This window comes from Mustela putorius, unplaced genomic scaffold (assembly GCF_011764305.1).
Source record: "Mustela putorius furo isolate JIRA1106 unplaced genomic scaffold, ASM1176430v1.1 tig00000580_pilon_pilon_pilon, whole genome shotgun sequence".
In the NCBI taxonomy this organism is placed as follows: Eukaryota; Metazoa; Chordata; class Mammalia; order Carnivora; family Mustelidae; genus Mustela; species Mustela putorius.
In genome coordinates, this window is record NW_025421423.1 from 3,935,779 (window position 1) to 3,958,327 (window position 22,549).

Below are 22,549 nucleotides of genomic sequence, written 5' to 3' on the forward strand. Positions count from 1 at the left end.
TCTGCAGCATTTGGCAAGGAGTCCCTGCCACTGCAGGTCCCGTTTCCCTTATGCCTGTCCCTGGGGACTGAGAAACAAAGAGGTGGGAAGATGAGGACCAGCCTTGCCTGGGAAAAGCCTGCCTTGTTTGTATGAGCACAGACCGCGGGGCCAAACACTCCTGCTTTTCAAGCGCCTCCAAAACATCCCTCCCTGTGCATGAACCTTCCGGCTTACACAGCTCTTTCAAATCCAGGACTGATTTTGGCAAGAACTGCAGGGAAGGCAAGGGAAGGGCTACTGTCCCCATTTTATAGGGCAGGAAACCACAGTTCAGAGAAGTGAGGTGACTTCTCCAAGGTCACACAGCCAATGCATGGAGTGGGCTCTGCTTCCCGTGGGACTGGTGAGGCAGAGCCTCATAGAGTAAGTGTGGAGCTGAAGTGGGGAGAGGTGTGGTGACTCCCAGCCCTGCTGTGCACCCACCCTCCTGGACACACAAATCTCCCCCTCCACGTCCCCGCCCCACTCCCCACCCCCCACCCCAACCCCTCCCACTGCCACAAGGGGCGGGGTTTTCCAAGACTCCTCCCACCGAGGACCGCCTGAACACCCAACTCCCACATTCTCCCCACACAGCTCCCAGTGTTTCCCCGGGCTGCTGAGCACATGTGGAATGGCTTGCCTTGCTGGAATGCTCTGAAAAGCCAGAGCACACATGGGGGAAAAAAAGGAATGCAGGAGCTCCAGGAAGGACGGGATAGAAGGCAAGAGATCATTTTGCACTCATCCAACTAGGGAAAACTTTGTAAACATTGCTAATATCACAGTTAGAAAAGAAGTGTGGAAATGGGGATTTTCAAACACTGTTGGCGGGACGAGGACTCAGAACAGCCTTCCTGGAGGTCAGTTTGTTGCAATATTTTAAAGGACCGCAATAATTCTGCCTCTAGAAATCTACTGAGAAGACCACATCGAGACAGGAAGCTACTGGCTGTGATTATCAAAAAGCTGGACACATCCAATAAATTACCACTTATCTGTCTGACAGAACACCATGACCCATTAATAGGAATGTGGTCTATCAAGATCTCTATGATCTGTAGTGAAGTGAGAAAAACAACACATATAGTATGAAGTCATTGAGCTTTCTCCCAGAACGGAGAAAGTTCTGGGCAGATGAACAGTAAATGGAAACCAAGGGTTCGCTTGGGAGAGAAAGCGGGATTTAGAGGGATCGAGCAAAGCAACGTAATTATTTTTTTACTATCCATAGCCAACTTTTTTTCTTTCTTGGCAAAAACAAAATAAGCCCTGAAACACTGTGTATGATGTATGCGAGTAAACCATTAAAATGAACCACCAAAGAAAACCCCCAACAAACCCACCCAATCCACGGTGACACCAGAGCCTTCATTCTAAGCCAGCCCCTCCCCAAACTCCCCTCACAGCAGAGACGTTCCTGGTGGCTCATCATGATTTTGGTGGTGGGGGGGTGTCACTGGGCGTTAGTAACAAGGAAGCAAACCTACAGGTGCAGTCAGGGAATGAGCCGCAGGATTTAGCCGGGAGGCATGACAAAAGGTTTCACTCCTGAGCTACGTGGGTTGGACAGGTTCACCTGCCCCGTGTCCAGACTCCTCAGCCACTAGCTCTCTCTTGGCCCCGGCGTGTCAGCTCTGAGCCTGCTCCTAAAAGCAGGCTTAAGGGTCCTATGATGTTACCCGTCCCTGCTGAAGCCACGCTGCCCCCTGGAAGGAGACCGCAGCTGCCAGGCTGGTGTGGGCACATCCTCTCTGCATACATACCTCAGAGAATCTCTGCACGTCTTGGGTCAGCGTGCCCACTCGCTTCCACTGGTAATGCTTGAGCAACTTCAGGATGGCTGGGTTCACTGCGTTATCCGATGGGACAGTCCGAAAGAAGTATGGGTACTTTTTCTTATCAGCTAGGACAGGCGTGGTTGCGGCAAAGGAAAGCTGGAAAACACAAAAGAGACATCACCTTTACTGGTGTATTTCTTGGCTGTGCGCCGAGGACCTCCCCCAACAGAACATAGACCCTGAGCCAGATTGGGGCGGGGGGGACACATGGGGCAAGGCATTTTGTTAAAGCCTTTTTGTTGGGAAAGCGATACATTATAATTGAAGAGAAGGTTTTCAAAAATGCCAAATAAGGAGAAAGAAGGAAAAATGTGGACCAATAATTTACTCCTCACCAATGAACCACCATTGATGCAGTTTATTTCCTTCTGGTCCTTTTTCCATGCACAGTGATTTTTTTTAAGAAGGAGATTTTCAAAATCATTCTACGTACACAATTGAACCCCTTCCTTAATACTATCCCACAAGCCTTGAAACCATCTTGTTAAAAAGAAACTCCGTGCAAACATTTTAATAGCTGTGTAATACTCCAGCATAGGAACATGCCATAATTTACTGAATCATCTCTAATTTGGGGGCATTTAGACTGTTTGCAATTTGTCATTATTGTCATGTTATTCTAAAAGCGTCTTTGTGCCAACCATCTTTTTTCTACATTTTAGGCTATTTCTGTAGGATAGAGTCCGTGATATAAAATCTCCCACATAAAGGGGATGAGGTTTTGAAGACTTAATATTTGTCCCCCCTCCCTAAATTATGTCAATTTACACACCCACTAGCCAGGTATAATTAGAGGGCCAATGTCACCACAGTCTTACCAACAGAGAGAAATAAAACATGTCTCTCTATAATTTTATAATGGTTTACCACTAAAAAAAATGAGTCATATTGCATTCATGGGTTATGCATAATGTTGAGCTTACTTCCATGGGATCGTTAACTAGTAGTATGTTCTATTTTAGGAGTTGTTTTTTCATATCCTTTGTTTATTTTTTGAGTGGTATTCTAACGCTTTTCTGACGAAGTCTAATGAAGACTTTTTTTTTAAGTACAGCATCCAAACTCAGACTATTGGAGTTACTGCAAATATCCCAGTTTGTTTGCTTTTACTGTGTGTGTGTGTGTGTGTGTGTGTGTGTGTGTGTGTGTGTTTTAATTGACACTCAGTAGTCAAATCTGTCTATCTTCCCCTTCATTATTCTTTCTCTCTCTTTCAAGTGCCAGTAAGTTGCTAAATCGGATTTTAATTATCTGTCTTCCAAGGCCCAGCTGAAATGTCACCTTCTCTGTAGCATTTCCTCTGATCTCTGCTCTCCCGGTCCCCCGGCCTCACCCACCGAAGGTGCTTATCACCCTTTTTGATCTTTGCCGTGTGCCGGCAGAAACACGGTATCTTATTGCTCTTCTAATTTGCATTTACATTATAAGCAGGGAATGCCTCTTCTTAAGCTCAGGAGCAATTTGCAGTTTGTTCTGGAAACTGCACATACTTCCCCTGATTTCCAATTTGACTCTCAGTCTTTTTCTTATCAGTTGGTAGAAGTGATCTTCTATATGAACGAAACTAGCCCTTTGCAATACAAGTTGCTAATGTCCCCCCCAAGTCTGCATTTTTTTTCTTTTTGTGTTTCTTATAATGTCTTCTGCCATAGAGATTTTATGCGGTTGAATTTATCAATTTTTTTCCCTTTTATGTCCTCGGGTTTTGTGTCATATTTAGAAAGGCTTTTCCCTCATTGAGACTATTAAATAATTCCTCCACAGTTTCTTTCATTCACTCACCCCCCCCACCTTCCTTCCCTCTGTTCCTCTTTTTTTTTTTTTTAAAGATTTATTTATTTATTTGACAGACAGAGATCACAAGTAGGCAGAGAAGCAGGCAGAGAGAGGGGAGGAAGCAGGCTCCCTGCTGAGCAGAGAGCCCGATGTGGGGCTCGATCCCAGGACCCTGGGATCATGACCTGAGCTGAAGGTAGAGGCTTAACCCTCTGAGCCACCCAGGTGCCCCTGTTCCTTTTTCTTCCTCCCAACCTGCCACCCTCCTTCTCTTTCCCTTTCTTTTTTTTTAAGTTTTGTAGGTTTTTTTTAAGTTTATTTTATTTTATTTATTTATTTGACAGAGAGAGAGAGAGATCACAAGTAGGCAGAAAGGCAGGCAGAGAGCGAGGGGGAAGCAGGCTCCCCACCGAACAGAGGGCCCGATGTGAGGCTCGAGCCCAGGACCCCGAGATCACGACCCGAGCCAAAGGCAGAGGCGCAACCCACTGAGCCACCCAGGCGCCCCTCCTTCCTTCTTTTATTTCATGTAAACCCTTGCCCCAGAGAGGGCTGAAGCAAGCTCACTCTGCCTTCACAGGCTTCCTCCCTGAGCCCTTGCTGTCCCAGCAGCAGCTCTAGACCCAATACATCCCAGAGTCCAATTCCAGCATCCAGGGAAATAATATACGGGTGTCCTCCAGCCCCAGTGAAGATATTTTTACTGCCTTTCCTGTCACCCAAGGAAGTGCTCCTTCTCCTCCCTAACACTTTCACAGAGTGAGGCAGAAGGGACCCTGTCCCTCTTCCTGGCCTGGCTCAGAGGGTAGACAACCAAGACCTAGGATCCCCGCATCTCTTGGGTACAACCAGCAACCTCACCACATCCCATCTGTTGAGAGGAACACAAAATATGCCACCAGCTCTCACTTGGAACTAAAGAGTACCTGTAGGAACCAGTTCCCAAGATCCTCATAGAAAGAGGGACATCATCCCAAGACTGCTAAAGGCCAAGGGTAGAATGACTGTTTAGAAAAATTCTGAGTAGAAGGAGCAATGGGAAAAAGAACACACAGAGAGGAAACTCTTGGCTGGACACACCAAGGAGTTCTTGCATTCAGAGTTGTCCAGCAATGCCAGTAGTGAGATCCCTGCATCTGGAGGTATGCAAAAGGAGGCTGGACTACGACCTAGTGAGAATACAGAGGAGCTCCAATGTATCTGTGAGCTCCTCAAAAATTATATGAAAAAGTCGTGTGGGCAGGTATGTGCCTATAGGTGTACCCATTTTTTTGAAAAGAGGATCCACAGTTTCCATCAGCTTCATCAGGAGGGTCCTGTGACCCAAACAAGGTCAGCACCCCTGCCTACAGGTGATACTGCGGTCCCAGAATGAGGACAAAAAGTAGATGCTCTCTACAGTCCCCTTGGACATAGTGTCTGTGACTCGTCTCTCAAAATTAAAGCAACATGTCAAGCCTCCTATGGACAGGAGAAGAGAAAGAGGGAGCTGTTCGAAAAATCAGGGAGTAAGTCTTCCAGGACCTGGGATGGTATATGTGCCATCCCGTCCCCCAAGATGCTTCTCTGACACAATTTGGGAAATATGGGTTTTCTGATGTGATTTATGAATCACACTCTGGTTACTACTTGATCGCTATTGTCCTATCAGTTCCAGGTCCACAATGAGTTGTTGCTTGAAAAACCTCATATGTTTGCCCTGTAGGTAATTACAGTGGTTACTGTTCAGTGAATAAATGGCCCATTGTGTTTACAATGGGCTTGGAGTACAATCCATGCCCCCGGTCTAAATCATGTTGGGTGCAAAATATTAACTGGCACCAGTATTTTCTGCCCCATTTGAGATAATGCTCATTTTGATTAGATGGCTTGGTGTTACCTTGCCTCTGGCTTTAGCCTCCTCAAACTTTCTTCTGTGGGCAAAGGCTGCAGTGGCCTAGGAGCACTGCTGACCTTCCGAACTGGAGGAACCTGAAAAGTCATCTAGCTTTGGGCCTGTCTCTCCTGGCTGCACGGCAGAATCACTTGGAGAGATTAAAAAAAAAAAAAAAATACAATGCCTCGGTCCCACACCAAACCAACCGAATCGTAATCTCTGAGTCTGGAAGTCAGGCTTCAGGATTATTAAAAAAAATTGGCAGGTGATGACGATACACAGGGAGGGCTGAGAACCGCAAATACAGCTCAACATCCCTAGTTCCAAATAAGCAGGCTAAAACCTAGAAATGGGAGACATCGAGATATTTGCCATAGCCAGTAAGAGGTAGAAGCGGGACTCCAAAGGTGGGTCTACAGGACTCCAACTCCTGTGTTCTTTCTCCCCTTGAAGGCTGCCCACCTGCTTCCTAGGTGCTGGCTAGCCCTTCCTCCCCGCCCAGTCCTTCAGCATCTGGAAACACCAGGCCGTCTGCTTCACGGCCAGAACCGCGATGCCCAAGCTTTCTGGGCTCTCCTTCCTTCTTTCACACAACCAAGTTCATTTCCAAACACGCTCTGATTGAGGCTCTGAGTTATTGAGGCTCATAGTTAATCCCTAACCAAGGATTTATTTCAGAGAGTACTTTTAAAATTTTAGAGTTTGTTACCATTTCTGGTTTTATTGCCCTGTTTTGAGAATTTGGCATGGAGGGTGTCTGCTTTTGGAATTTATCGAGATTTTCTTTGTGGCCTATTCTACAATCGAATTTTGTGAAAGTTCCATGGTGGCCGGAAAAGAGAATGCAGCCTCAAGTTGTAAGCTATGAAAGTCTTCATCAGATTTCTTATGTATAACAGGTATAATCAACCAAAATGACTGGGGGGGTGCCTGGGTGGCTCAGTGGGTTAAAGCCTCTGTCTTCGGCTCAGGTCATGGTCTCAGGGTCCTGGGATTGAGCCCCGCATGGGGCTCTCTGCTCAGCGGGGAGCCTGCTTCCCCCTCTCTGTGTCTCTCCACCTGCTTGTGATCTCTTTGTGTCAAAGAAATAAATAAAATGTTTTTTTTTTTAAAACGTCACTGAGTATCACATGTTCCATTTTTCTGTTAAGTTGATCTGTCAAAGACTGGAAGACTTGTTCAATTTTTCTCTACCGTCTCTGACAATTTCTCCATCTATTTCTACAATTTTTATTTTATCTGCTTTGATTTTGTGTTACTTTGAGCATAAATGTTCATTACAATTACATCTTTATTTCTTAGCAACGTATACCCTTGCCTGGTCCCAAAAGCAGGCACTTAATAATCATTCCATGAACTAAGAATTAAAATATTTATCAAAGTAAAAAAAAACCCTGTCATTTTATTACTTTTTTGGTCATTTTATTACTTTTTGGTTTCTATTATAACATGCTTGATATTAATATTGAAACCTTTACTTTCTTTCTACTTGTATTTACCTGTCATAGAGCTGATCCTCCTTTTATTTGCATTCTATTAAGATTGTTTTAAAGTATATTTCTTGAAAAGAGCACACGGATTTTAAAGCATGTAAGCTTATTGCTGTAGTAAGTACTTCTTGATCTTGCACTTACCTGGTTGGCAATCTTTTTTTTTTTTTTGAGAGGGAGAACGGGGAGGCAGTAGGGAGGGGCAGAGGGAGAAGGAGAGAGAGAATCTTAAGCAGGCTCTAGGCCCAGCATGGAGCTCGACTTGGGGCTCTCTCTCACAATCCTGAGATCCTCACCTGAGTAGAAATCAAGAGTCAGAGGCTTAACCCACTGATCCACCCAGGTGCTCTGATAGTCTTGCTCTCTTTGTATGTTTCCTGTTTGTTTCCTCTTGTTCTTTTTATACTCACACTATATGTCTACTCCTCTCTATTCTGGGTATATTAATCTTGCTTCTTATTTCAAACTGCTGGGTTTTTTTTTAATATTCTGAAGAAGGGCAAGTGGTTGAAATCTTGCTGAGGATGACCTTCTGTTGCCTTGACACATGGTTAGAATTTAGCTGGGTATAAAATTCTTGGGCTGCTTTTCCCCCCTTTGAAACTACAAAGGGATGCAGAGGAGAACTCTGGGGCCAGTTTGACACTTATTCCTTTGTAGGTATCTGATGTCCTCTGCCTGAATCCCCAAAAAAGGTTTTTTCTTTATTCTTAGATTTCAAAACATTTCCTAAGCTAGATCTTGGTATGACACTCTTGATTTTATCTGAGACACTGGGAATCCTTTAATCTATACCTTCAAGCTTTTCAACTCAGAAAAAAATTTCTATGCATATACAAGTGTAGTATTATATGTAATACCATATTGATTTTATTATATTCATATATATTCTTGTCTTTGCTCCAGAGAGCCTCATTATTTAGATGCTGTCTTTCATTCTTTTCTTTTTTATTTTTAAAGATTTTATTTATTTATTTGGCAGACAGAGATCACAAGTAGGCAGAGAGGCAGGCAGAGAGAGAGAGGGAGAGGAGGAAGCAGGCTTCCGGCTGAGCAGAGAGCCCGATGTGGGGCTCGATCCCAGGATCCTGGGATCATGACCTGAGCTGAAGACAGAGGCTTTAACCCCACTGAGCCACCCAGGCACCCCCTGTCTTCTCATTCTTCAATACCGTATTGATCATATTTCTTTCCATGATTTCATCTCTGGTTCCTTGTCCTCTACAGCTCATAAGAGCATCTCATTCTATTCCATATCTTTTATTATGGGATCTGTGCATATTTAGTTTCGCTCATTTCTGGTAAAGTGGCTGGGTTACTCATGGTCCCAACAGCAGGGCACAAGTTCTTTCTTCCTCATATCCTGGCCAATAATTGGTATTATCTCCTTTCCTACTTTTTGCCGATCTTTCTGGGACATGGTGGCACTTCATTGTTATTTGACTTTGCAGCCCTTAGCCTTTGAGGTTCTTTGATCTATGAGTTTGTTGATCTGCTTTTCAACAGCCTCACTTTTAAGTTTTACTCTCCCTAACATAATTTTATGATGTTATTAAGATTTTCCATTTCCTAAAAGTTGCTTAGGATCACACTCCTTTCTTACCCTGTTGTCTTATCTCAGACGAGTCCAGGGAGACCCTGTTTTTTTCTGCATATGACTGAGGATGCTAAATGTTTTTCTGAAGTTTTCTTCTTTGTTCTGCAATAGATCATTTTCAGAGGTGGACTCTTCCTCTGCTTCTTGTAGGTATGATGCACCTTTGATTATTTTTGCAATACTTTTTCAAAGGCTGAATGTCAGCTGTTTCCAGTGTACTCATTGTCAAAAGCAAGGCAGGTCTTTTCAGAGTTGGCTTATCAAATAACACAATGCATGGATTGCCTGTGACCCATTTTCTGTCTTTTTACATTATAATTGAATATTTTTCCCAGAAAAATATTTGAGCACAGTCTTTAGTGTCCAGAAGGCTCTCACTTTTTACTGTTCTATGCTAATGAGTGACATCTTTGTCCTCAGTGACTAATTTTCTGATGCTCTGAATCAACACAGTACATTACATTTCCATCATACATTCCTGCCAGGGTTTTTCTTTCTTGCCCATGAAACTTTACTTGTGAGGTTTCTGCCTCCCGGGATGCAATGCACTCCTAGTGTCCTCTTGTCTTCTTCCTATTCAGCTTTTCCTAGGAATGTATAGGTCTCTTTGAATTTGCAAAGAGAGATGAAAATGAAGAGAAGAAAGCATCTTGGCTGCTTCAAAGGTCAGCAACTGTGAGTAGAGGTGTAGCTATCCAATGTTCTGATTGGTAAAGCCCTGGGTCCCTAACTCAGGTTGTGGGAAAGAGAGGGAGAAGTCTATTATTTTTCACAATGATTACTGTCTTATTAGTAGGCAGTGTTCAGAGTGCCAGGAGGAAAAGTTTTGTAGGATTTTATCAATCTAGCTCCACCTATTTGAAATCACTGAAGTTGCCAAACATCTAGAATGTGAGTTGGTCATAGAGCCCCTCGGTACTTTGAGGTAAGAATCACTATTTTACAGCTGAAGAAACCATGGAAAAGAAAGGCAATGTAGTTGTGCAAGGTCAGTACAGGAGTGACAAAACTGGCCTTTTAACTTCCCTATCCTGTTCTCTTTCTTCATTCAGCTTTGAAGAGCCAGTCCCAGCTGAGATGGGGGAACGATCTGGGGACTTGCTCCTTCTTCTGAGACCCTGTAGCACAGCCATGCGGCAGCTGATTCCAAGGCTTCCAGAATCTCTCGCATATAGCACATTTCCATGGTGGGCATGGCTAGTCCTGGGGGATTCTGGGTGACTCACCTTAACCAGCAGATTGAAGTGGGGAGAGAGTTGTCAGCATCTCTCTCTGGGAGGGGATTTTCAGCCTGGCATGAAATATTTTGTAAGGTTTAGGGTCTGCTTATGGAAATGCAAATCACTTTAACATTAAGCTGAGGCCACTATGAGGCCACTTTAGGGAGCAGGGGAAAACGGGCTTCATTAAGCCTATCTCTATGACTGTGAGAACAAGGACATCATTTCTTCTAGGGTCTGTCTTCCTCACCTCTGAATACAATGATGGACGAAGGATATCGAAGGTTCCTCGCAACCACACAATTCGGCTCTTCTCTCCAACAGTTGAGGAAAATGATGAAGAAGTCTGTTAGTTTTGTGTGGGTATGTGTTTCGTTGGCTCTGATTTATTCAGATAATTGCCTTTGTGTCTCATTTCTCTTTGCAGATGTAAGCCCAGATGAAAAATGTAAACACACCTCCCAACTTCGGGATCTTTATTAAATTCCAAGCCACTGATGAATTCTTGCCTAAATGCAATTCATTCTTTCCTTGATTTGGAGCCTCTGAGTTTAACTTTCCTGGGGAGTGATGGCAATTTTCAGGTGGGAAGTAGGACCGAGAGCGGCTCTCATTGCTAAATCCTAGGTGAGAGACTCAGGCCAGAAGCAAGGCCGGTGGGGGGGGGGGGAATATGATGGAGTCTTGCTCTTTTCTCTGCTCCCTTTAATCTTTTTCCATGGGTTTGCTGACTGTTTCTGTAATTAAATGAGGGAAGTATTTGTCATCTCGGGTCCCTTTCAGCCAAGATGAATGGAATGCAACTTTCTCAGGAAGCTTCTGACAAAACCCTGTTTGTGGCCAGTGCCAGGACGTATACAAAGGCGCTGGGCTGGGGGCATTGGGAACTCGGGCCCGCTTCAGGTCCTCGCCAGGTCGCTGCTGCACCCGAGCCCTGGCGAGAAACTGTTTGGACACAGAGTGCCTCTCCATAGAGGCCCGCTGAGAGTAATGCGCTGTGGGGCTGCTGCAAAGCATTTCCTGAGTTAACGAGGGGAAAGGAATGCCTGGCCTTGGGGTGTTTTTGAAGGCTTATTCCCAAAAAAAAAAAGGCCCGCTGGGGCGTCATGCAGAGACTTGCTCTAAGGTTGGAAGGCTTTTCAGTCGAGAGCCCCGAGCCCCGGCTGGAGCCACTTGGAGAACCATCATTTCTCCTTCCTGTTGATGAGCTTCCATCTGGAATCACTCAGAGGGGCAGAGCAGCCCGGCTTTCACTACCCACCTTGATGCCGTGTTCTTCTGGGGAGCTGGAAACAGTCTGTGAGGGAGGCAGAGGAAGCATCATTGTCTTTGTTCCTCATGGAGTAACTGAGGCATTGGGAGGTGTGGTGACCTGCCTGAGACCCTGAGGCTGGTAAGGGGTGAAGTTGGGATTTGAGCTCCGGTAGTCTGGCTCCTTTAAGTTATTGTGTGATGAGCACCTGCCATGAGCCAAACACAGCATGAAGGGCTCAGCATTCACGTTCCCATTTAATGCGTAAAACGACCCTACGAGGTAGTCACTTCTCTAATCTGCACTTTTCAGATGAGGAGACTGAGGCTCAGAGAGGTTAAGTCAATTGTCCTTGGTCACACAGCCAGCAATAGGCAGAGCAGGGAGACTCCATGAGCCTTTGCTCATTCTGCAGACTGCTACATTTTTCAACTGTAATGAACAATGTCTAAAACAAGTTTACTTCTTTAGTCTAACTCTTCACCAAAACCCACCATGTTGGTGGAGTAGACTTCATGACTCTCATTCTCCAAATAAGAAAACTGAAACTCTGGGGCACCTGGGTGGCTCAGTGGCTCAAGCCGCTGCCTTCAGCTCAGGTCATGATCTCAGGATCCTGGGATCGGGTCCCGCATCGGGCTCTCTGCTCGGCAGGGAGCCTGCTTCCCTCTCTCTCTCTCTGCCTGCCTCTCCATCTACTTGTGATTTCTCTCTGTCAAATAAATAAATAAAATCTTTAAAAAAAAAAAAAAAAGAAAAAGAAAACTGAAACTCAGAGAGGTTAAGTGACTTGCTCAAAGTCACCCGTTAGCAAGTAGCAAGGCTAGGGCTTGACCTTGGGACTTTCATTTTTGGCATGTAGCTCTCTCTCCAACATTCAAAGCTGTTTCTTGGGGAGGTACCCCATAGAAGACAAGAAAGCAACCAGGGCAATTTAAAAGAAAGAAAGACTAAGAAGAAAAAAAATCTGCTTAAAAGAAGAAACAATAATACTGAATCACTGGCTTATTATGCTTTTGATTCCCTAGGATTGTCCAATTCAATTATATGAAACAGAACTCATATGGGTGTGTGTGGATATATATACACACATATACACATATACATATGTATATATAAAACTTTATTTTATCATTTAAGAGAAAATTCTTCCTATTTTTCTTTTAAAACTTTTATCATCATATAAAAGCTATGTCTAACTGTATAAGTATATAAAATAACTATGTTCCGTTTAAGGAGTAATAACGAAACCAATATCCAACTGCCCATCACCCAGTTTAAGAAATAGTTTTTATTTACTTGTAAATATTAAATTGTAAAGTAATTTACTTTTTTTGCTCTTTTAGATACAACCTTTTGTGATTCTTTTTTTTTTTTTAAGATTTTATTTATTTATTTGACAGACAGAGATCACAAGTAGGCAGAGAGGCAGGCAGAGAGAGAGAGGAGGAAGCATGCTCCCCGCTGAGCAGAGAGCCCGATGTGGGGCTCGATCCCACGACCGTGGGATCATGACCTGAGCTGAAGGCAGAGGCTTTAACCCACTGAGCCACCCAGGTACCTCCAACATTTTGTGATTCTTACTTCCTCCTTCCCTGCCTCAGCTTTTCTCTCATTATTTTATATAAAGGAGTTAGAAAACAAATATTACTTCCTCAAATCCTTTCTCTCCTTTTTATTTAAGTCAGAGATAGAATAAAACAGAGAGACATCGAAAGCAAAACAGTGCTGAGAAAGCTGTATGGCCCATAAGGTAGGGACTCAGGGCCTCAGTGCGGATGGGCTGGGGCTGAATGCCAGCCCCGCTGTTCACCATGGAACCCTCCTCTGCCTGTTGGGATCCGTCTCCTCTCTGTAATCCAGGGTGACTCACCCCACCCCACTCCCATCTCAGGATCCAAGGAGAATGATGGCTAATGTCAGATCACAACTTCTAGACTTAGACATTATGAGGCTTCAATGGTGTTTCTCACCCTTATGAAAGGCCTCTTAACTCAAAGCTTTTTCCTCTCAGTAATACCTCAATCCCAAGGAAGGCAGAGGGGAGAGGAGTACACCCATTTCACAGAGGAGATGCTTCAGTGAATGAATGGGTTTGCTCGCTGTGACATGAATGCCACCAAGCAGAGACACAATTTTAAATCAATCAGGCCTTCTAAATCATGATCAAGTGAATTTTAAATGGCTTGTTAATTTAAAAAAATAATAATGATTATATTTCTTGTCTAATTGTGTACAATTAGGATGTATGTCTTTAATTTTCTCTTAAACTTCTGGTAAAATGCTCGATTTCCCCCTCACAGCTGTACAGGTGACAAATGTAGGAAATTAGCAAATTACATTAGAATCCTCCTTGGCTTCCTCAGCTCCTTTGCACTTTGCTTTCAGCTGATGTCTTTATGGGTAAGAAGTGCTCTCGTGTGATCACAGCTGTGAAGCCAACTGCCTTTTAATTACCACACTGCAAAAATCATGTCTCCTCATATCAATTTAGCACCTCTAATTAGTGAATGGGTTGAGATCACATCTACAGGGGGAGAAAGGTGTGCTGTGGCCCACCTCAATGCTTGCAGTGAAAGAGGATGTAGCATTTCTATCTGTTGGATCCTCCCATTTCCTCATGGCCAGCTCCTACTCATCTGTCCAGGCCTGCTCATGGCCACCTCTTCCAGGGAGACTTCCCTGCTATCCCTTAGTTCTCCTAGCAGCTGTCACAGAAAAAGCATTCAACCATGTATTGATAAATGAATGTCTGAGTGAATGCAAAGGGAGCAAACTTAGTATGTGGGGTCCCAGAGAGAAAAGTAGAATTGATATATGACTCTCTCAGGGAGCCTGATGTGGATCAACATCCGGGAGAAACATTTAATAGTGAGATATTCAAGAAGGAATCAAAATCTTACAAAGTACTGAGTTCTCCATCACTGGAGATATTCAAGGAGATGCTCAAGAATCACCTATGTATCAGGGTTGTGGAGGGGATTCTCAAACCAGCAGGGGGTTTGCATGAGTCAGTGTCTGCTGATGGTAAACCTAGTGATTTTAGTTGAGCCCTAGATTAATATTTTATATCTCAATAGGTACATTTTCTTTTTTTATATTTATATTTCTATTTTATATCTCAATAGGTACATTTTCTTTTTTATATTTATATTTACATTTTATATCTCAATAAGTACATTTTCTTTTTTTATACTTTTATACCATCTTCTTAGAAAATGATACAGATTTTCCATTCATGGTATTTAAATAAAAGGATATGTGTATTTAAAGGAAAATACTAAATCAGTTAACAATACAAGTGGTAGACCCAAGGGTCTTGGAGGTCTGGGAAACACTGGATTGCAGGTTCATTAAGGAGTCCTATAAGAATATACAGTCCTCAGAAATAAAAATCTCCTACTCAAATCTCTGTTACTTTCCATTAAATTAGGTCATAATATGCATTTAAACAATATATCATGAGCAAGACTCTTATCTGGGCACTGGAGAATAAGCACTATCAGAAGGGCCACAAAGGGGTAGACGGACCTCTCCAATCAAATGAATTACATTAAAAAAAGAGAAATAACCGTACAAGTAGAAATGGCTTAAGAGGGTTGCCGTAGTTAGCAATACTGGGGACATACTTGTGATGAAAGACTTCTTTATTTGCCTGACATTTTTTAATTTAACTGGACACCTGCCTTCTATCATGACTCCTGAGTTAACCATCCACACCAGAGATGGTAAATAGACCTGAGCCTATGTGACGTCACGAGTACGTTGATAGTGGCGGCCAGAGATGTGGGTTAAGTTGGTGAAGAGCATGAGGTCACACCTGCAATTAGCATGGGACGGGGAAGCAAGGGCTCCGCCGTCATTCGTGTATCCGCCATCCTGAACTTGTCCAGTTCCTCATTTTGACCCGCAGGGGGACCGGAGAAGACCAGGGACTTGCCCAGGCTCCCAGCCCGAGTCCACAGCTGGGCTGGGCGAAACTCATCTGCTGCCCTGTGCCGCCTGCTCAGAATCAAATCAGAATGCCACCAATGCCGGGATTATGTAATGCCAGGCTCTCCTCGACAAACATGACCACCCACATCACCGGCCAGAATGCACACAGCCCGTCGAAGCCGCCACCTGGTCCGATTTATCATCAGGACTCCATTTGAACGCCCCAGAATAACACAAAAGATGGGAAACCGAAGCCATTTACACGGAGAGAGTTCCGTGGAAGGCGATGTTGTGACGGAGAGCACGCAGGGGTCTGAACCACCGTGCTCCTTACATAACATCTCGGGGACGCAGGCTAGGACAATTTTCCGTTTGACTCTCGGTAGCACCCACAAGCAAGTGGGCTTTCCTCTAAAGCAGACACAGAACGGGCTGTTCACTGCAATGATGGCACTGAGCCGAATCGGGGGCTGCTTCTCCACCATTCTCCTGACCTCCCCCCCTTTCTGGGCCCGGACTCCCCTTGCCGTTAAAATAAGGAGATGGCCCTGGGTGGCTTTTTATTTCAGCTCTACCTTTTCATGACGTTGCAATTCTGCGTTTGATTTACAGACCAAGGAGGAATTCGTTCTTTCCGTGAGGGAACGAAAACTGTGGCACTTGGAGACTTGGTCAGGGGGGTCTGAAACCAGCCTCTTCCAAGATAGTTAGAGGGCCTAATTGTTTTAGATCTCCATTTGGGGATCAGCCTTTTATTTTCTGCTCTTCTTAATCAAATTCATTCATTAGTTTTTCTCATCAGTTCAGCAATCATTTATTTTCTAGAAAAATTACAGATGCATTCCCTTAACCCCCCATAATCCCCCTTCTAGGAATTCACCCCCAATTCACACTGGCACCCCTATGAAACAGTGTGGCTCAGGTTATTCCAACAGACTGGAAACAACCCAAATGTTCATTGATAGAGGACTGGCTGTCCCAACTGCAGTCCATGCACATCGACAAGTGCTATGTAGCTGTAAAAAAAAAGGGGGGGGGATATCTTTATATAGTGACAAAACATACAGCTCTGGGAAAATTAAGGGAAAAAAAGCAAAGTGCAGGACAGCATATGCAGTAGGCTCCCTTTTGCATAAGATAGAGGAAGAGGAATAAAGACACATTTATGTATATCTGGAACGAGAAACACTGGAGGGATAATGAAAAAGGGCTAAATACAGGAGAGGCATGGAACAGAACAGAGGGAAGCTGTATGGGGTCCAGAAATTCTCTACTTGTTACATCCTTTTTGACTGTGGAATCATCTAAAAGTTGTATAGGTTTTAAAAATAAAATTGATCAACACAAAGCAAGCAATCCCTAAGAACTGAAAACAAAGGCACTTAACAAATGTTATCAATCACACTGAGAAAAATCTGTAAACTTCTGGTTATATCTCCACTGTCTGACCAGGAGAGAGATGGAGTCTCCTCCACCAGCCCGCCACCTCCCACACTCACAGCTTTTTACTGTGAAGCTCTTCAAACCTACAAGAAGATTGAAAGAACAGTACAGTGAACACCATATCCCCTTCACCATTCAGTATTTTCCACATCTGCCTTCCTCTCTGTAAAAATATTCACACACGCACACGTATACACACATACACAGAGATGCACATACACACACACACGTTTTTGTTTCTGATGCATTCAAAATTATAAACTTTGACACGTCACTCCCATCAGTCCAGAAGCTTCTGGAATATTCCCCTGGAGTGTGATCGCCGTGTCCTCACCACACTTATGAGACTCACTTCAGTACCATCCAATGGTCAGTCTACCCTGATTTCTTTGGTTTCCCCAAAATGCCCTATTGGATGTTAAAAATCGGGATCTAATCAGCATCCATGCCTCCCATTTGGCTCCTATATTTTTATAACCTCTTTTCATCTAAGAACAGCTCCCCGCCTTTCCATTGTTTTTGTTGTTTTCCACCACATTAACTTTCGTGAAGAATCCAGGCCAGGTGGCTTGTAAAATGCTCTAGATGGGTGTGTTTATCTCCTTATAGTCATAGTCAAGGTTAAATGTTTTTGTTTAAAACATGAAGAAGTCTAGTTCAGTCCACCAAAAAAAAAAAAAAAAAAAAATCATAGAAGCAATGACCCCCAGTAGCAACGAGCAGAGTTAGACCCCAGATCTTGGTCCCTAAATACAATTCCCCAGCAGAAAGAATGGGAAAAGCTTGAAGAAATGGCTGGCTCCAAATTTAAGGCAGATAAATAACATTAAGAGCCCAGAGGAATGGAGGAGAGGGGAGGAGGCAGGAGGGAGCGAGAGCGTCAAAAAAGGGAATGCTCTTCTGCAAAGAACACCAGCTTCAGTGCAGAAGGGAGGGAGTTGGGGGTCACCTGGGTGGCTCAGTCGGTTAAGTGTCTGCCTTCAGCTCAGGTCCTGATCCCAGGGTCTAGGGATTGAGCCCCACGTGCAGCTCGCTGCTCAGCAGGAAGTCTGCTTCTCCCTCTCCCACTCCCCGTGCTTGCATTCCCTCTCTCACTGTCTCTCTCTCTCTGTCAAATAAATAAAATATTTAATTTTTTTAAAAGGGGGAGGGAGTTCGATCAGAAAATAGCCATCTTGCAGCCCTGATGGGACAGCGGCTTGGCCAGGACCATCAACTGAGCCTCAAACCATCTGGTAAAAGATGGTGGGGGACCAGGACATCAGCCTCGAAGTCTCACCCCACAGGTTACTTAATAATTACTAAGGGGAGGAGGTATCTTTACAATAAATCTAACAGGTGCCACCTTAGCCAAAGGATGGAGTTTCGTATCACCGAGAAGGTTTCAAAGGTAGGCCTCCTGACTCAAAGCAGTGGGAAGAACATGGTATAAAAGAGGATTCTGGCCAGAACTGTTTTTCCGGAATCTAGCTGTGAAGAAATGATCAAATCCAGATTTGGGATTTGGGAACATTTTCTAAAACAACTGGCTTGAGCCTTTAAAAAGGCCAATGTCCCATAAGCCAAAAAAAAAAAAAAAAAAAAGGTAGGAGATTAAAAGTAGTAGATTCGGGGGGGCTGGGTGGCTCAGTGGGTTAAGCCTCTGCCTTCGGCTCGGGTCATGATCTCAGGGTCCTGGGACCGAGCCCCACATCGGGCTCTCTGCTCAGAAGGGAGCCTGCCCCACCCCCACCCCCCGCCCACCCCACCTCTGCCTGCCTCTCTGCCTACTTGGATCTCTGTCAAATAAATAAATAAAAATCTTAAAAAAAAAAAAGGGTAGTAGATTCAAGGAGACTAAGCATGTGATCGGACTTACACTGTATGCTACCTGACTGGTCCCCCCCCCACCCCCAAATAAATGGCACTAAGGACATTCTGGGGACAACTGGGGGAATCTGAATATGGGCCACATAACAGTTTAAATTATTGTATCACTGTTCATTTTTTAGGTGTGATCATTATATTGTGCTGATATACGAGGATATAATTGTTCTTAGGAGACTTATGCTGACATATTTAGTGGTGAAGTGTCATTATGTCTGTAAGCTGCTGTCAAGGGCTTCAGCAAAAATATGAGTGTGGTGGGGGCAGGGCGGGGGAAAGAGAGAGTACAGAAGACCAACAAGGCAAAACATAGACAATCGGTGTCCCTATGTAAAGGGTACAGGATGTTCACTGCACTTTCTTTTAATTTTTGTAGGCTTCAATATTTTTCCAAAAGACTAGAAGAAAATTTGGAAGAAAAGTGGAAATACTAAGTAGAGCAGCAAAAACACTGCATTAAAAAATAATGTCTGTGACTGATTGGAATACAGCCCATTTAATATATTTTTTAAAGATCCATGAATTCGTAATGTTACTTACATAAAAGGGAAAGACTGAGAAAGAGAGAACCCCAAACCAAACAAAATGATTCCTGGAGGTTCTCCTAGATTCCAGGCCACATGCTGGGCTCTTGGGTTCCAACCGACAACAAGGGAGATGTGGTCCCACCTCCCTCCCCACACAAGGTGCCCCTGATAGAGGGGACTGACATTACCAGGCAAGCTCTAGGCTGAACAGAAAACTGAACCTTCGATGATGTGTTCCAGCCGTGATCTGGCTGGAAAGGCTTCCCAAGGAAGTGGTAATCAACCTGGGAATTAAGGAAAGATCCCTTTTTGCTAGTGAGGGCTGCTGGGGTGGGCTTGGCTGTGCTGAGGGTCCATGTCCCCAGGACTCCAGCCACAGGCCTGGAGTTTCAGAAGACACCCAGGATGAACAAGGACACGCAAAACCAACATTCCATCTCAGAAGTAACCAGGACAGTGTGTGGGAGCCTGGGGGGAAATCCGGGAACACTGTGCTGGGGTCAGCATCTGGGCAGAGTCTCGATAATCATCTAACCCAGGGTGGTTTATCTCAGGTTGAGCGCTTCCCACTTTATAAGACTCAATCTCTGAATCATGGAAATAATAAATTATTTAATTGTCTTGGTAAACAGAGCCAAAGCAAAAGTCTTCTGTATAATTCAACACTAAAGTAGGCCAGGCTCTATTTAAAAAAAAAAAAAAAAAAAAAAAAAAGCCAACCCATTCATTATAAAACCACCCAGAGTAGAACTCCAAGTACTATATGCTTGAAATACTTAGCATAGTTATTGATTTTCACCAACAACCAGTCATCTGGTTTTTGATTTCAAAGGAACCACTTGTTTTTTATATACAACAGTCACTGGATGAGGAATAGGTTTAAAAGTGGTGTGTATGTGTGCGCGCGCGCGCGCACGCATGTGATGGAGGATTTACAGGGAGAAAACATGTCCGTACTGAGAGGCTCCAGCAGGAGGCTCCTTGCCAAGGTAGGCTAGGGAGGGACCTCATGAACACAGAGGGAGCCTCCGTGGTCTCCAAAGATCCCACTCCCACAGTCTGAGGTCTGTTCACTGTAAGAAGCAGGGCAAGTCTCTTCTATCTTTGCATCTCATTTTCCTCATTCTATCCTTTTTTAAAGATTTCATTTATTTACTTGAGAGAAAGAGAACTCGAGCAGGGGGGAGGGGCAGAGGGAGAAGGAGAAGCAGACTCTCCGCTGAGCCTGACAGGGGGCTCGATCCCAGGACCCTGAGACCCCAGGCCCAACCCAGGAGCTGGTAAAGGAGGGAATCACATGTAAGGCACAAGAGAGGAAAAGAGAAGTTTAAGGCAGATGCTGATGGCTTTAAGCTACAAGGCTTTGGGAATAAGGACATGATATCATCAGCTGACCTAACCCTCTCTCTTTATAGTAGGAGACTCAGATAGGGCTAAGGATGTGCAGAGGCCACACAGCTAGTACCAGATTGCTGACCCAGATCCCAGGGCTCCAGCTCTTCCTGGAAGGTAGACCAGAAGGCCACCGTGGTCCTTGAAGTGGAAGGAAGAGGAATGCAAACCATGGTACAGGGAACCCTAAGTGTCTCGTCTCATCCCATAACCAGTCCATGGTCTGCCATGCCATCACCATGTGACAGATGAGGAGCTGAGACCAGGAGACGCTAAGTGACCTGCCCTGGGTGGCCAACTAGTGCTAGAGCCTGGACATGAGCCACAGCCCATGTGACGCCAAGCCCAAAAGACTGTTCCTATTACAAGCTGACCAAGCACATTAGTGCCTCTGGGCTTCTGGACACAGCCTTATGGAATTCAATAAACATAGGGCAGTCGGTTTCATGCCATGACATAAACCCCATGCTTTCGTCCCAGAGCCCCTGCCCAGCAGCCTCCGAGCCCCCCAGGGCCCACCTCACACAAGCATCAGCACAGTCCTAGGGGGAAAACGGAACTGTTAAGGATGAGGACACTCAGGCTCCAGTGACAGGAAGTGGTTTGTCTCCCACCCAGCTGGGAGATGGCGGGGACAGGTGGGAAGCCAGGTCCCCTGACCCAGTGCCCCTTCCACCACTCCTTACTGGGAGCCACAGGTCCCTTCAGTGTGCTCCTGGCCTCTATGGGGTTGACGGCCTTGCTGACTGCAGGCACGTCCAAAGGTGGCGAAACACTGACTACACCTGTTTCCTCTGCATCCCCCAGCCCCGCAACATTCTACAAGTATATTTGGGGGCTCGGTTGTAGGTACTTCCCTTATGTCCCCTCCAGAGTCTCAATACCTACCCTTAGACCCTTCCACCTCAGCTGACACACCTGCCTTCAAAGACTCCAGGCACCTTTAATCAGCAAGAATCTCTAGAATCTGGTCAAAATTCAGGTCCAGGGGTGGGGCCTGGGAGTGGGCCCTTCTGACACTCCCAGGTGCTGCTGCTGGTCCAGGACCCTGTGGCTTTAGGGCATCTCTAGGCCAGCATTTTTCCCAGTCCCCTGATGATCAGAACTGTCCAAGGCGCTTGTTAAAAATCAGCTTCTCAGGCGTCCTCCCTAGGATGTGATCAGTGGACCCGGGAACCTGATTCTTAATTAATAAGCCCGTGCCCTGTCCCCACTCACCCCCTCCTCCCATGAGTCCTCCCCACCAGGTTTGCCTGGGCAACTGCGGAATCCACCCCCCTCGTCTGATGCCCCAGGCCCCCAGCACGTCCACCAGGGGTGATCCAGTCTCCACACCGGGGCATGGCTCGGCCCTCCGGCAGGGCGTCTCACCTACTGTGTGTCAGAGTCACCAGAAGCTGACATGCCCGGGGCCCGGCACCTAGACATAGGACAGAGCCTGGCCAAGCTGGCCAACTTGTGCCCATGTGCCTGAGACCACCTCCCCCACCGCGTTCCACGTTTCTTGTCCACATAGCCTCTATCCTCTTGCCCTGTGAGCTTGCTGTCATTTTACACGTCTGTCCTCCTGGAGGGAGTTATTGCCTGGTTCCCTCTCCAGGTCCGCCCAGTCTCAACTTGTAAATCCCGACTCAACTGCACGTAATCTGCGGTCGTGCTGCTTACTAGCAGCTTGGGCTGTACCGTAAGTAGCGTGTGTGATTTATTTATCTAGAATGAATTATTTACATCCTGCATAGTTCCAGAAAGGGGTTGAGGCAGAGAAAGACACATCAGCAATGCGGCCATTGGGCTTACACGCTGGGAACCGATACTACTTTAGAGACCATGGTCTTGAATTAAAAATGGGGGTCAGAACCTTGAATTGAATCTTTTACCAGATGGACAGGAAGGATATGGGTTGGGTCGTTGGCAGGAACAGATTGGGAACCGCCATATGCTTGTCATGCCCTTTGCCTCTGCTTCTGTGAAAACTCAACCCGGAAAGAGCAGCCATGGCTCTTCTGGCTGCCTTGGGCTGACTCTGCCTCTCTTGCAGGCTCTCTGTTTTAATTTCACTCTTCCGAATCACCTTCATGGTCTGTGACAGCTCGTTTCATCCACGTGACTTTGAATCTGGAGGCAAATGGAGACATTCATCTTCAAGGAATTCCCTGGCTGGGCCCTGGCGGGCACCTCAGACAGCAAAAACACCAGTTCCATTAATAGTAACCTTAGTCCGTCAGGGGCGTACAGTCTGCAGAGTGCTTCCCCCCTGCTCTATGACCCTGTCTTGTCCAACGCTCTCCAAATAGCCCCAGAAAAAGGGCAGA

At 45.3% G+C, this 22,549-nt stretch overlaps 1 protein-coding gene across 1 annotated transcript in view; it reads right to left on the reverse strand.

The window, feature by feature from the left end:
* The window catches only part of GABBR2 (gamma-aminobutyric acid type B receptor subunit 2), a 339,969-nt gene that overhangs the window by 201,811 nt on the left and 115,609 nt on the right, over positions 1–22,549 (reverse strand). The window contains exon 3 of the mRNA XM_004747687.3: positions 1,788–1,958. Coding sequence (XP_004747744.2) covers positions 1,788–1,958 — 171 coding nt within the window. The remainder of the gene's footprint in view (positions 1–1,787; positions 1,959–22,549) is intronic.